This window comes from Coturnix japonica, chromosome 28 (assembly GCF_054131305.1).
Source record: "Coturnix japonica strain WE chromosome 28, WE-NBRP24, whole genome shotgun sequence".
NCBI classification, from domain to species: domain Eukaryota; kingdom Metazoa; phylum Chordata; class Aves; order Galliformes; family Phasianidae; genus Coturnix; species Coturnix japonica.
Genome location: NC_140690.1, coordinates 4,052,550 through 4,068,192, shown reverse-complemented (window position 1 = coordinate 4,068,192; position 15,643 = coordinate 4,052,550). Strand labels below are relative to the sequence as shown.

The 15,643-nt window shown below is 51.3% G+C and overlaps 1 protein-coding gene across 1 annotated transcript; it reads right to left on the bottom strand.

Annotated features, from left to right (window-relative positions):
• Nucleotides 1-935: 935 nt before the first annotated feature.
• Nucleotides 936-3,851, bottom strand: LOC146756104 (uncharacterized). Its single transcript, XM_085524801.1, has 8 exons — nt 3,757-3,851; nt 3,456-3,575; nt 2,806-2,929; nt 2,392-2,478; nt 2,204-2,308; nt 1,753-1,892; nt 1,508-1,575; nt 936-1,029 (listed from the first exon to the last, which is right to left on the bottom strand). The coding sequence occupies exons 1-8, from the start codon at nt 3,808-3,810 to the stop codon at nt 936-938; spliced, it is 792 nt and encodes a 263-aa protein (XP_085380927.1). The 5' UTR covers nt 3,811-3,851.
• Between the last annotated feature and the right edge of the window lie 11,792 nt (nt 3,852-15,643).

Genomic DNA, 15,643 nt, shown 5'->3' with positions numbered 1-15,643 from the left:
TGCCCGGCCCTGCACCTTCATAGATGATCCCGCATCCTCCCCGCTGGGTGGGCGGGGAGGAACGAAAAGGGACGGGATAGGGATGGGATGGGATGGGATGGATGGGGTGGGATGGGGATGGGGATGGGATGGGATGGGATAGAGATGGGATGGGGTGGGATGGGATGGGATGGGGAACGGGAGGGAATGGAAAGGAACGTAAGGGCTGTGCCAGCAATGCCGCCGCCAGAGGCCGCCCAGGCCCCGACCACCGGGGTACCACGAAGCCACGGCGGCTGCTGGGGCCGCTCCCTGCACAGCGGCTTTGCCCCCAGCTCCTGAATCCCCCGTCGTTGTGTTCCCCCATGAGCCCCTGCCCTGAGTGCTGTGCTTCAGCCTCAGTTATTGAGCCCACTGTTACTGCCTTCTCAAAGGGTTGCCCAAGGAATCAGAACAGCAGAGCTCCCATTGGGCCCAAGGCAGAGTTTTGCTGAGGGTGAAGGAAGGAGGAAGTTTCAGCCCTGGATGGACGCCATTCTGTGCCCACAGAGGAGCTTTGTGCCCTCGATGCTGAAGCAGCACCCAGAGCTGGCGGCGGGTGCAGGACCTGAACTCAGAGCCACAAGGAAATCAGAACAGGATGCAGTCAGTGCTGATTGTCACTGCTTTGACTCGGCTTTAAGACTGTGCAGAGTCTCAGAAATACCCACAGAGTAACAACAAAAAGGAGCAGGGCTGGAAAGGAACAGGGCTGGTTTTAATTGTTGTTGTTTTAAACTGTCCAATCAGGCGATGGTGTTAAGCCGTCATGTCGGACAGGTCCAGAAGGAGCTCATCCACATCCTCAACGTCACATCAGTTTCTCCTTCCAGTTCTTCTGTGAGCTCCATCAGAAGCTCCTCAAGGTTGTTGTCTTCAGTGATGGCTGCTTCCCCCGCCCCTGTGCAGCTCAGCTGCTAATTTTCTGCCCCTTGTGAGGAACATGATGTAGTGTTGGATTCCTCTGGCTGTGCCATGGGGTCTGCATGGCTTCCTGGGAGCAGCTCCAGACTTGTGGGAAGGAAAAGAACAATCTACGTGACATTTCTGAGATGTGCTTTCAGCTCTGAGGTCTGTAGTTGACCCTCCCGCCCCTCACACCCACATAGGGATGGTGATTCGATTAACCTGCGGCTGCCTTTGGAGTTAAGGAAACCAGCAGGTGCCTTTTTCATCTGTTCAAGTAGAGCAGTTTGAGTCTGGCAATCAGGGGCTGGGCTTTGTAGCAGAAACACATTGCCACCCTCAATGCTTTGTCTGTAAACATGTCAAGAAATCTTCCTCTGCAAAATCCTGCTTGCTGGCTGAGGTACTTTTCCCCATGAACTCAGCAGAGGTTTTGACAAAGCAGTTTCAATGATCTCAGATGACCTCTTCCTTTGTTGCATTATGCCATGACACATCTCAAACACCCCATTTTCCCCCAGTGTGAAAGAACTTCTGTCTGATGGGAAAAGGGCATTAAGGAAGAACAAGTTGTGGTCATCACCTGCTTGGAAGCTTTATGACTTCGGTGCTGAGCACGGTGTATTCGGGCGGGACTGAAGCAAGAGTCTCCTAGGAAGAAACAAGACAGAGTATGAAGCACAGGTCAGAGTTTCCACAAGTACCTTGTGAGACATCTGCTGCCTTCAAGGGAAACAGAAGAGCTGTAGAACACTTGGAATTTCTTCCTTTTCTTCAAGGGCAATGTAAACCTTTCATATCCACTACTGCTTTTTCCACTGCTCTTACCATTGGTAGTTTTTTAGCTGGGGGCTCATCCGCGTCCTCAGCAGCAGATGGATGAATTTCTGCTGCTTTTCGTTTCTGTCTCCGCGTTGGGGGGAAGGTGTTTTTCCAATCAATGGGCCTCACAGAGACCCTGCGCCCACCTAAAGTAAAAGGAAGAGAGAGCTGGTACTGTCTTGCTGCGCCTCAAGAGAGATCAAGTTCTCTTATCAGTCCCACCACCCTTCCACTAAGTTAAATACATTTGGCCAGTGGAATTGCAATGCCCTGTCCGGGATTCTCAGCCATGTTTTGCACACGGTCATCTCTGTGTACCAACAACGCGTACAAAGGAACAAAGAAACCCAATAGCTGCACTCAGTAATAATCCAGGGCAAGGAAAAGTCTGACAGAGAGCAATGCAAAATGACAGCACTGCTTTTCTGAGGCACCGTAACGAGTTCCTCGTGCTCACCTTTAACTCTTTTCTTGCAGGGCGATTCCCCCGCTTTTCCCTTCTCCTCCTCCGACCGTTTGCGTTTAAGTCCAGCCGGGCCATGGGAGGAAACTGGGATGTCAACTGCAAAGAGTCCCGGGAAAGAACAGTCAGATCTCAGTAGAAAAACAGAGCATCAAACCCAGGAGCCTGTTGAGTATCTGTACCTCTCTCTGGTGCCTTGTCAACCTCTGTCTGGTTCCCCAGACTTTTTGCAAGGCCGCTCTTTGGAGGAAGGCCACTGGTGTCAACTTCTGGCAGAAAAGAAACAAGGAATGATTGATGAGCGTCTCTTTGGGGGCAGGTTTGAGCACAGTCAACCACAAGCTTCACATTTTCAAGCACTGTTTGTTACATTTGCCTTCCGCTGCCCAAATGCTGTGCAGTCAGCACAGACCTGCAGTGCATCTTCCTCACTCCAGAAAAAGCCCAGCGCTGCTCTGACAGCCAAAGCACAGACGGATATTTCACTATCACGACTCTCCCCTGCCACCCCAATGAATGGTGACATGCATCCCGCACCCGCTCAGAACTGACATTCAGAATTGAGCCTTTCATGCTTCACGCCATCGGACACTCACTGTGGCTCAGCAGTGCAGTTGGTCTGTTCCCACCGCGTTCCTTCAGGTGACGAAAGGCGCAGTGTGGTTTCTGGCAGCCTCCGGGCTGGTTCTCCCAGAAGCAGGGAATCAAACTGCGCTGCTTCTGCAGAGAGAAGGAAAGAAAGGGCCATGGAAACGGGCACATCAGGTCTGCAGGGAGATGCCGCGCTCCAACAGCCATCAGAAACCATTGTGTGGAGCCTTAGCTCTGTACCCTCATTTCCTGCCCCTCCTTTCACTACTCCAAGCAGCCAGAATGAACTGCTCTGGAGAAATCCAGGATGGAGAAGGCCCGATAGGGCACAACCGAGCCCTGTTGGCAGGAGGGCAGTGCCACTCTCTCCTACCACCCAGCTCCAGCAGCTTTAGGAGGCTGAGCAATGCGAGCTTTTTGCATCTGGGGAGAAAATGCTTTTGGCTCCTAATGCAAACATCTCCCGCTGTGATATACCTAAGGCACTGAATTCTCTGCCTTCTTTACCTCCTCCCAGTCCCCTCTAGAAACAGAAACCAGTAAGATTTTCACAGCAAACATATCCAGCCTGCAGAAGTGCATTCAGCCCAACCACAGCCATGAAAAGTGGTGTTGTAGACTAAGCTGGAAAGCACATCTTTAGGCAAACACTCACATCAATCCTCATGTGACGGAACTTGCAGTTACTCCTCGAGCAGCCGCCCTCCATCCACAGTCTGCAGACTCGTTCGCTCCCCAGAGCCGCTTCACAGTGGCGGAAGGGGCAGCTGTCTCCCTGCAAGCACAAGGAAACCACAGGAAAATAAGAGCACAGCCTGAAACATGTCCATGCCATTAGCCCAGGCTGTTAGCAGCGCTATGAGGGTAACATCACCAGCAGGTCTCCCCTGCTCCACCACTTTCTCTTCAACATGAGGAAATGGAAGAAAACCCAGGCAGAAGAAAGTCAACCGTACCTTAGTGCAGGTGGAGTAGAAGTAGAAGTAGCAGTCGCCTCTTTGCTGAGACATGGTGAAATTCTTAGAGCCCGTCTGGGTTATCTCCAGAGGAATTCCCTGCTCTTGCAAAGAGACGGTTGTGCTCGAACTGCTTGGATCCCCAAAGAGTCCTCTCGGACCGGAACCCTACAGGAAGTGCCTACAAGGGAAGAATCATGAGGAATAAGCATTTTCCCAGCTTTCTTTTGATGCAGTTTGGGCTCTCGAGGAGGGCAATGCCTTGGAAGCAGCTGATTGCAAGAACTGTGCCAGCTCTGGAACCAATGTGTGTCTAAGTGCCATGACTTCCCCAGCAAGTGCTGTTCTCCATCCCACCAGCAGTTATATACCTTGCAGCATACATTTTGTGTTCCTGCCATGAGAAGGACTCCATCATCTACCCTTGCTGCAGCTGCAGTGGATGCAGCGCTACCACTCACACGTTTGAGAAACCTCCAGTTCTGGCTTACCCGGGCACAGCTGCAGTTCTCCTCCCTTCCAGCTAACACACCAGTGCAATGGCTGGGCAACACTGTCAGTGAGAGCAGGTAGCACCAGCAGCCACCACCACCGTCACTGCCAGCCGGGACAAGGGCTGACACAGCGTGTCCACACTCTGCGCAGCACTCACGGCTCTGGCACTCACTGGTGGCAGCCGTGGCCCCAGGCAGCGCTTGTGAGCTCACTGTGCTTGTGATGTCACTGCACAGCCCACGGCCCAGCTCAGCACCTGGATCTCACCAGGACTTCAGGGGGTTCTGTTAAAAATGTGCTGGATCCGGGGGTCAATAAAGCACAAGTTGCACTCCATGAAGTCTGTGCTCTCCTTCCCTTCTAATGTCTAAAACAAAGGCTGGGGACCAGCAGCAGTTCTGCAGGGCTGTAGCAGCGATGCTCAGTCACGGCTTGAAGCAGAGATTGAGCACCTGGTGGGATGGCAGGGCCAACCCAGGGCAGCTCAGGCACATGCAAACCCCTCCCAGACATCACTGAAAGGTTGGCAGTGCAGGTGAGGGTGTCTGACTGGAGATCACTGCCTGCCTGAGCCCTTCCAATGGTCAGCAGTTTTTTCCTTCCTTTCTGTGCCCCACAGCTGCTGCACTCGGGCTTATCCTCACCTGCTGCAGCCCAGGACTTTGATACCCCATTATCACTGCTGTGCTTTCCATTGCACTGCAGCATCACACAGGGCAGTAATGGCAGTTCATCATCCTCACCAAAACGTGTGACAGAATCTCACAAGGAATCAATTTCCCCTGCAAACAGCCACTCGGAAGGGCCTCCATTGAGCTGGGAGCTCCTCCCCAGCCCAGCTGTTCTGCTCAGACTCCTTCCAGCAGCCGCCCAGCACCAAACCCAGCTCACCTTATTGGCCTGGTCAGTCCGGGCTGTGCCCAGCTCACACACACGCCGCAGCGGTGCCTGCAGTGGGCTCCCAAAGGATGATCTCCAACAAGGAATGCTCACAGCTCAGTGTCTGTGTGCAGTACGCTCACCAGAGCACCAGCTCTGCTCGACAGCTGGGGGCCAAACCCTCCCAACCCAGCAATGACTGTGACCTCACACAGACCCACATCACTGCTGCTCTTTCATCATAAACACAGGCAGCCAGCACCTCCTAGATCCAATTGTAAGAGACCAACACAAGGGTCACCCAGTGGGGTTATCTGAAGTAAAGTAACAGAGAACTGAGGTGACTCTTGTCACAACACTGGGAATGGGGACCAAACCTTCAGGCCAGGTTTCTTGCAGTTAAGATTCCTCAGAGGGAGGTTTGCAGTCCCAGAGAAGCCCATGAGCTCCTCTGCACGATGCTCGGAGCAGAGCTGCCTCGTGATTCATCAGTGCTCCATTCCATAACTAAGTACATCTCAGATGAAATAATAATATTTCATGGTCACTTCTTCCTTTCTGTGAGACAAGCCTTAAATGTGTCTTTTTAAAGTCGTCGTGCACCGAATCTACAGCATGCTAGCAATATAGGTATAATGACATCACATAGAATGGAGTGTTTGCAGGGCTTAAGGCCGTGAATCACGGGTGAGATGTGATATTCCCACTGCAATGATGCTTTTAGGGCAGGTTTAAGTGCCTTCCGCTTTGTGTAACGTGGAGTCTGTAGGATGACAATAATGATTGTGGAATCACACTCATCTTTGAGCTCTAACTCACATCCACGTCAGGAGCCTTCCCAAAGATCAGGCCCTGGTTTGCCTGCCCTGCTGGGCCCAGCTCAGTGCAGGACAGGAGATGGATTTCTGCTGTCCCTGTGCTCAGACTCCAAAGCCCAAGATAAGCTGCAGCTGAGATCTCACAGAGCACTCTGAGGTTTCTCTGCAGCTGTTTTCTGCTGCTGTTACACAGCACGGAATAGCTGGGATCCCCCAGGCACTGCCCTCGCACCAATAACTCCATTGTGCTCAGGATGTGCCAATGTGCTGAAGTCAAACTGTGCCATGTGGGTTTCACACAGATCGAACACAGGCTGCAGATCTGCTGGCAGCCCTCAGGAGCTCCCCTGCCCTAATCCCACTCTTGCACTCCTTCCCTTCGTGCTCTTGTGGCCTTTAATAACACCGTGACACCTGACAGCCTCCTCCTGTCTGTAAGCTGTCATTTTATGCAGCCGTTTCTCTTCCGTTTACCCCCCAAACTGAAGATGTTTCCCTGCAGTGAATAAGCGATGAGGTTCTTTTCACCTCTCCTTGGACAACTTCCTTTATTGTTTTTTCGGAGCATTAGGGACTCTGAGACCCTGGAGTGTGTCCAGAGAGGAGCAATGGAGCTGAGAAGGGCCTGGAGCTCAGTGGGGTCCTATGGGGGTGACCAAGGGGACGGCAGGCAGCCAGTTTTCCCTGTTTTTCTCTCTGGATCCATCCCCGCCTCAATGGGGCCATCAAACCCTTTTGCTGCAGAACCCGCAGGCACTTCACCTTGAAGGATCATTACCTACATTGAAACTACTGTTACATGCAGGCGCACAGGAGTGCCCTGGTTTTCACAGGCTCTGGGCAGGGACGTTCAGGTCTGGAGGCGTTTGGGGCATCACTAATTGAGCTGCAAAATGAGCTTATAGCTCCTGACTCCTCCCATCCAGAAATATCGCTCCTATATCGGCCCGCGCTGCCGGAGCTCACGGGACTCGGCTCCCCGCCGCGGGGATTGGGTGGTGCGTGCAGGGCTGGGGGTCGGGCTGTATTGTGCTGTTGTGTTGTGTTGTTGTGTTGTGTTATGTTGTGTGTTCCCGGTGTTCCCCTGCCGCTCTCCAGCTCGGCTCGTTCCGGCCCCGCATCGTTCTGTGACTCCCCCCCCCCCCGCCCCTTGGCGGCTCCATACATGCACACGGCGGCAGCGCGGCCCGCACGGCGCACACGGGGATGCCGCAGCTCCGCCCCACCCCGCCCGGCTGCAGCTCCGTCCGCTCAGCGCCGCGTCTCGGTGTCGGGGCGGCGCCGCGCGGCTCATTGGGTCCCGTTGGCGGGCAGAGCGCGGTGGGTCTCGGCAGCGGCGGATTGGAACGGAGCGGATCGGAACAGAACGGAGCGGATCGACGCGGGGCGCAGCGCATCGCTGTGGGGCTGGCACGATGCTGGAGATCCAGCTGGATGATGGCGGCGTGGGGGGGTACCCGGGCAACGACTATTGCTCGGGGTCGGTGATGTCGGAGCGGGTGTCGGGCCTGGCCAACAGCATCTACCGCGAGTTCGAGCGGCTCATCCACTGCTACAACGAGGAGGTGGTGAAGGAGCTGATGCCGCTGGTGGTGACGGTGCTGGAGAACCTGGACTCGGTGCTGACCGATAACCAGGAGCACGAGGTGGAGCTGGAGCTGCTGCAGGAGGACAATGAGCAGCTGCTCACACAGTACGAGTGGGAGAAGGTGCTGCGCAAACAGGCCGAGGAGGTGAGTGAGAGCGGCCCAGCGCCAACGGGGCCCGGCATCCATCTTGTGCGCGGCGCCAAAGGCCGGGGATGTGATGCAATGTGATGCGATGATATGATGCGATGCGATGTGATGATGTGATACGATGTGATGTGATGTGCTGCGGCGGTACCCGCATCGCAGGCCGCGCTCCCGGCCCCGCTCCATCTGCTCCGCACAGCCCGTGCGGAGGGGAAGGGGAATGGCTGGGAATGGCTGGGAATAGCTGGGAATGGCTGGGAATGGCTGGGAATAGCTGGGAATGGCTCCGCGTTGCTGCGCTGCCCCGAGCTCGAACACCAGCTGCACGGGGATGACTGGAGGATTCCTGCCGGTTTCGGGTTTAAACGCGGCCCTCAGATGGTTGATGTCTTCCCTGTACTTCCCCTGCCCTGGAGATGGTTCCCTGTCTGATCTCAGCGGCCTTTCCCCGGGTGCTGCGGGTCCCGGATCCCCGGGGCTGCGGCAGGTGCTGGGAGCGGGCGGCATCGGGGCACAGCGCCTCATGCGGGGACAAAGGAGCCGAGCTGAGCGCGCTGCTCCGCACTGAGCGCTCGAGTCCGCTGACACCACCGGCATCTTTCTGGCCATAGGCATGGCCGGGCGGCTCCGGCCTCCAGCAGGGCCGGTCTGCGACGTGCCGGACACATTGGTACCGCTAGAAGTGTAATGCTGTCGTGTCATCAGCATGTCTTTGCAAAGCTGCTGGGAAAGGAATGTATGCGTCTGTATTGGCTGTGTTTTAACACTGGGAGAGTAGAGGGTTTTTTCCGTCCCAGGAGTCTTGCTCAGAGTCGGGTTTTGATTTGCTTAGATGTGGTAAATGAAATCCCTTCATGACTCCAGAGTAAAGCGCCGTGCAGTATTTCAATGGAGGTGCTCTGGGTGCTGGATGGTGAGGACGTGAGCCCAGGACATTTATCGCCCTGTACTAATGCTGGTCAATTTGGGTTGTAGCCTTAAGTTTTAAGTATGTGTTAATAAAACTTACAGCTGATCTTTTCAAATTCATATGAAGGCAGGGAGGGATTGAAAAGCAATTCCAAGTGTGGGACTTCATTCCACAAGCCGGTATTTTGTAGCTTCTGAGAATTAAATACTTGGAAATGTGCTGCTGCTGGGGAGGAGTGGGGCTCGGGGCGTGGGGTGGAACAGCCCCATGGATGGATCCTGCATCTTTGGACTCGTATCTTTCTGCTCTCAGTTTACCAGGTACAGGGGGTGCTGCTTCCTGCTGTGCCTGCTCCTGGAAGCAGATGTGGTGACAACATTTACGTCCTGCAGGGACGCTCAGACCCACAGCATGGTGCTGTTGGCAGATGTAAAAGCACTCTGTCATCCTCAGGTGCATCTGAGCTGAATGGGCAAAAAAGTATCTGCATAGGGCCTTGTTAGCAGAAAGGAATAGATAATGTGCTTCTATGAGAACAAATGGGTTTTGCCCCCTGTGTAGCCTCTGCTATCAGCTCACGTGTGTGAGATACAGCTGTCATTCCCTTTGTGTGTGACCAAAGCACACCATTACCTGCAGCAGTTTCCTGTGTGCCTCTTCCTGTGCAGTGGATTACGTGTTATGGAAGTGAAAATCTCTTATGCTACAGAGAATTCTGCTGTTCATCAGCTCATTGTAAGCAGAGAAATGCACCCCCCACCAGAGCACGCCTTGCACTTCTGTAGCAGGGGAAGCCCATCTCCGTCCCTGAGCAGCACTCGGCGCTGTGTGCTTTGCCTGTCCTGGGTCTGCAGCTTCCAGCCCCACCTTCAGTGGGGGTTCCACCTCCAGGAGCGATGTTCAATCCCTTGCTGTTGAGTTCTTTGCGTGTATCAATGATCATTTCAACAGCTGCAGCAATGCTGGGGAGCTGGGAGTCGGTGATCACAAAGTAATTTGTTCCTGTATTGCAATATCATGTCATGGGCGTCTGATTACATCGTTAGTTTATTGATGTTAAGTGAACTGAAACCAGCAGTGGATGTTATTCTCTGGCATAAAAGTTGTGTCGTATCCTCCTGTTCCCGCTACTGCAGAACCACCAGATCTTGTTTTACATAAGCGTGCACCCAGCCATGTCCTGCTCCATTGGGGCAGCTTGCACAGCCTTCATTTCCCTTCCTCTGAAGCAGAGGTTTCTGTCTCCATGTTCTGCCACTCATTTCCCCAGGATGGTTGCATTCAGTATCTTTCAAAATACTCTCAGCCAAAAGCGAAGCTTTTCTGGACACTTTGACTGCAGAGTGACTCAATATTTTCCACTTGCACTAAAATAGGGCAGCAGAAGCACCCGGACAAGAGCACTGAAGTCAGAAGTCCCTTGAAATGAAGCAGTGCAGTCAGTCTGTGATTGCAGGGCTCAGAATGTCACATTTCTTTTCCTTGACCTCCAAAACACTGAAGCTGTGGAACAGCGTCAGCTTTTCAGTATTGCCGTGTTCTTCCACCTGCTTTGCATTGTGTGAGCGCAGGGTAATGGCTGCACCTCTCCTAGAGCCCATTTAGGGGCTGACTGCTGCTGGCAAGGGTCTCTTTCTGGAGATCCCCCCTTGGTGCAGCTTCCCCATGTGAATCCGAGATCTTCTGCTCCAGGTGAGCGATCTTCTTCCCTTCCTTTATAGCACCTCTGTTGTGCCGCTCCTGTCATTGCACAGAGCTGGGGCTGCCCTGTCCCAGTGCAGAGTACAGCACTTCCCTTGTTAATCCTCATGTGGAGCCTAATGCACATCCCACTAACTCGTCAAGCTCTCACTGCAAGGCCTCCCTACACTCCAGGGAGCCAGCAGCTCCCACTATTTAGTGACATCTGCAGCTTATGCATAGGACCTTGCATAGGAATTTTCTTCCTGCTCTGTAGCGGGTGTTAGGATGGCACCCACTTGTAGGAGCACAGAACTGGGAGGGACCTGCTGACTCAGCAGCCCATTCCTCAGCACTGCAGGCAGTTGCATTACAGAAGCTGCTTCATAAATGTATCAGGCTTTGTCTTAAAGCCATTACTTAAACCTCTTGCGTCTGCTCTTCTAAAAGTGACCTCCTCCTGAATTCCACTTTCTTTTTTTTTTTTAACTTGCAGCCTGTTTTTACTGGTTTGTTCTTGTGCCAGCATTGACTTTTACTCCAAGTAACTTCTGCCTCCATGAGATATCTGTGCCTTTGAAGTATTAATAGAAACCAGTCCTGCCTTTGGTCTCCATTGTGTTGGTGGCACGAGCCGAGCTCTGCTCGCTGCCTGCTGGAGGAGGGTCAGGTTGGAGTGCCCCATGGAGGGATCTGTGTGCAGCTGGTTTGGGTGACACTTGGCTGTGCCTGGTTTGATCCCTGGGCGTGTGGGGCTGCAATAGCAGGTGGCTTTCCTGGAAGGCTTCAGCATGAATTGGAGTGTTGCACTGTTCAAAATGACAATGGTAGGATTTATCTGGTGTGATCACCCTGCGTGTTCACCTGTGTGACATCCTGTTGGCTGGAGATGGCAGCACGTCTGTCTGTCTCCTCACACTGTGTTGCAGCTGACCTGGGGCTCATCTTTGCTTTCTGCTCAGCTCCCTTCTCTCAAGTCTTCTCATTGCAGTCACGATGTTTGCATGCCCTTGCCCAGTCCCAGCTCCTCTCTGACCATCAGCATCGCTTCGTTCCTCCTGTGTGATGTTTTGATTCTCTTCATGAGTGGCATCTCCCAGTCCGGTCTCATCTGCTGCACTCGAGTAGCACCTCCTGCCCTGTCAGCCCCACTTACCACAAGGCTGCCTTGAAGAGCTCTGTTAGCTGCCCGTGCTCCCTTTGTGCTCCTCTACAGTGATCCATGGTGTGCGGGGGCAGAGCTGTGTCAGGGCTGAGAAGAGCCCATCTGCCTGCCCTGGCTCTGCCATAGCACCAGGCCTGCTTCATGGAGAGCATTTAAAGGGCAGAGCATCTCATTCTTCAAAAAAAGGCTCAGATCCCTTGGAATAGGAATCCAGGAGATGCTTTTATTGATATATGCCAAAATAACAGCATTTGATTTCACAGAAGCATTTGAAGACCAATCTACAACTATAAAGTAGCTAACACATAAAAGATGTGCTTGTGAATCCTTGAAATTAGCAAGAGAAGCAAAAGCCCTTAAGGGCTGCAGTTGTCAAGGGGATGTTATTTCACTGAGGCTGTGTGCTCCTGTGCAGGTGGAGGTGTTCCTTCAGAGGAGTGTTTCTCTTTGGGGAGGATAGCAAAGATTTGAGCGTGGGGTGTAGCTCAAAGCATCTGCCCACCAGGCAGTACTGCGTCCTGCCACCAGTGGGTTCTGCCCTATTTCTTTGTCTTGGCCTCCTAAGACAGAATACTGTCAACGTAACTTCCCGAATTGCCAGTTAATTACTGCCCCAAATTGTGAGTTGGAGGCTGCACAGCCTGCATTGGCTCCCTGGCTGACAGCCTTCCTGCAGGTGGGGAGTGGAATGCGGTGTGAGTCCTTCCTGCCCTGCAGACAGCCCCCTCCTCACAGGCACCTGTGCGTCCAGCTGTGCATCCAGCTGTGCGTCCAGCTGTGCGTCCAGCTGTGCATCCAGCTGTGCATCCTCCCTGTTCTCCCGGGCAGTGCATCCCAGCGCTGCTCTCTGCCCAGCCGCAGGGTAGGGTGACGACTGAGCTGCTGCTGTTCCCGTCAGCATGTAATACGTGCTGCCAGCCAGCCCAGATTAAGACCTTATAATAAGATTTCTGCATATATGCACACCTAGCTCACTCTGCCTGATTTATTGTTAATATGATATGATGGTTTCTGACCGCATGCTACTATTTTTAGTCATTTTCTTCCTCTGAAAGCCAGTAATGCAGGAAGCTCAGCCATCTCCAGTGTACCGCTGCTTTGCAGAGGAATACTCGTTCTTTCACTTAAGATGATTTTGTGCTCGTTGTTTTCCATTTAACGATGAGCGTGTGAACCATGGTGCTGGTTGTAACCTTATCCTGAGATGTTAGAGACCAGCGATCCTGCTTGAAATCCAGGGAGAGGCTCCAGCAAGACTAATTTGTATGTGTACAGCAGCATCATGTTCCATCATTACTAACTGTTTAAAATATATCTGGCTCCTATAACTGCTGGAAAATTATCCTTTGAAAGCAAGTATGAAGGGATTGGAAAAAATAGTAATGCTGTGCTCGGCTTTGCTCTCCCAGGACAAGTGGGAGTGGGCTCTTTGTTCTTCCAGTTCACCCATTGATTTCATTGTAGTGGGGTAGAAAAGAAAGGAAGATTTTCCCTTCAACATCATTTGAATTACCTGTTCCTGAGGCCTCACTTCTTGAGCCTGTCCAGGCTCCATGGCATCCCTTCCTTCTGTTCTGGTGCAGTTTGTAAACATATGTGTGGAAAATAGATAGCTGTGTGTTACTGTCAGTTAACATCTGCAATGTTGAAGTCACCCATAAGGACCAGGGCAGCTGGGTTTCAGGTCTCTCTCAGTTCCTTAGAGAACAGTGCCTCCATGTCCCCATGCTTGCTGGGTGGCCACTCCCACGGCACCCACTTTATTTGCTTGTCTTGACTTTCTGATGCAGGGGGAGACACTGGCTGGGAGATTCTGATGGAGGAACAGCCAAGAAGCGTTTTGGAGCCAGACAGAGTGAGGAGCCGTTGGGTCCCTGTGCCCAGAGCTGGTGTTCGATCTCCGTAGGAGATGGAGCAGGATATTGCTGCAGTGCACTCACCTGAGATGCTCTTCTTCCCTGAGAACACTTAGAGTGGCATTAATTTTTAATGCTGCTGTCTCTGTTTCTTCTCCACGTGGTCGGCTCATTGCTAGTTTGCAGTTTGTTTGAGTACTTTGAGGCTGCAAGACAGACAGGACTAAGAAGAGCCTTAGTGTGGAATGTTTAATCTTCCAATCGGTTTCACTAAACTAAACCAAAGCAACGGTAGCAAATCCAGGAATCCTATTAAAGTTGACCTACATAGTGGGAATAAAATTGGTCTCCTGCTTTCTTTTGCTTCCTGTTTTACTGTTGAGAGTTCTGTGAATGTTTTCCTTAGAGTCAGTTAAAGTTTATTGCTACTCCAAGCACAATTCCTGCCTGGCTGGGTGGCACACACCTGGGTGGGGAGCTGGGAAGAGATGGGCACCTTGTGCCAGGAGAGCTGCACAAGAGTGAAAGCCAAGCAAGTGAGAACGGAGAGGGATTTAGCGCTGGGCTGTAATTGGAAGTTTGTCAACAGAGCATTAGCATGGAGTGCTTCCAGCAAACCCTGAGAGGGGGCAGAGGGAAATACTGCTTTTCTTAGCATAGCTTCAACCAGTCCAAACCAAGTGAAATGGCTTCTTTAGGCCTGTTGCTCAGTGTGGCTGTCTTGGTTAGAACTTTTTCTTTTTTACTGATGCCCAGAGAAGACTGGCCGGGATTTTCTTGCTGTGAGGTCTCATCACTCACTGCTTCCATTCTGCACCAATTGAGGCATAACTCAACTTACAGAACTGAAAAAGTAAGACTCAAGTTTTTCTTAGCAGCTCTGGAGCTGAATGTGCCATCCTTATAGAATCACCTGTCAAAGTTGCTCTGGTTTTTACCATGTAACTCTCTACCCCTTCTCTGATGTGTGCCTGAAAAAACCTCTGGTCTGAGATCTGGGAAGTGGATTGCAAAGGAGACTGTGAGGTGTGACGGTTGTGGGTTGGTTTTCCACAAGGCTTTTATGTTTCCTGCAAAATTTAGATGCAACATCATTAATAGTGGGAACTTTCTGATGTCTGAAGGAGATTTCTGACGTAGGCACTTCTAAATGCGTGACCGTAGACACAGAATTTGGCTTTTCTGACATAAAACTAACAGGAATCCAAATTCAGCCTAGCATGATAAAGGTGTTGTTGAAGATGATGGAACCGTGTTGGTTTACATAACTTGCATTGGCCAGCAGATTATATCTTAATGATACACAAAGTACATCTTTTACTTTATTTTAGAAGATAAGTATTTCTAGCTTGAGTAAATGCTGTTTTAACTTAAAGCACATAGAAATTCTTATCTCTTGCTTTTTTTGTGTGTGTACATATATATATGTATATATACGCACACATAGTATAGGAGGAGAGAAGAGGAAAAGTCAAATACGTTTAGGTCTGTTCCTCATCCTTGCTTCCTTCTCTGGTTTTTCCCTGTACAGAAGTTCATAGAGTTTGAAGATGCACTGGAACAGCAGAAGAAAGAGCTACAAATCCAAGTGGAACACCTTGAATTTCAGACTCGACAGTTGGAGCTGAAGACCAAAAACTATGCAGATCAGAGTAAGCAAAGCTGTGCACCAGATACGATTATGTAGTTTGCTTTCCATGAGCATATACTTGCAGATATTCTTCATGTGCTGTTTTTTCTTGTTTGTTTTAATGTAGTTTGTGGAAAGCCTGAAATCTGTGGCTGTCCCTTTCTTTGGTATAAAAATCAGAGCAATCTACAGGGTGCGACATATCCACACTAGTGTAGTGCAGGTTTCATTGCTTCTCTTGCATGGAGCATGTCTAGATCTGTATGTTAGCTGATGGGTGGAATCTTTTCTTGGCAGTTTCACGGCTGGAGGAGCGTGAATCAGAAATGAAGAAAGAGTATAATGCCTTACATCAGCGTCACACAGAGGTAAGCTGTTGCCTGATTCCTTCCAAATAAACAAACTCTTAGCTTACCCATAAAACCACATCAGAGAATTGGGTTTTTCATCCTGACAGTGACTAGAGCTTCAGAAACTTGAGAGCATCAACATTATCTGAAGGGAGGGTGCAAGGAGGATGAAGCCATGCTCTTTTCAGTGGTGCCCAGTGCCAGAACAAGAATCAGAGGGTGCAAACCGGAACACGGGAGGTTCTGTCTGAACATCAGATAGCACTTTTTAAAAGAAATTTTAAGTAATTGGAAGTAAATGCTGGAAAACAATATTCAAAAAACAGAAATAACAGAATATCCCAAGTTGGAAGGGACCCATAATGATCATG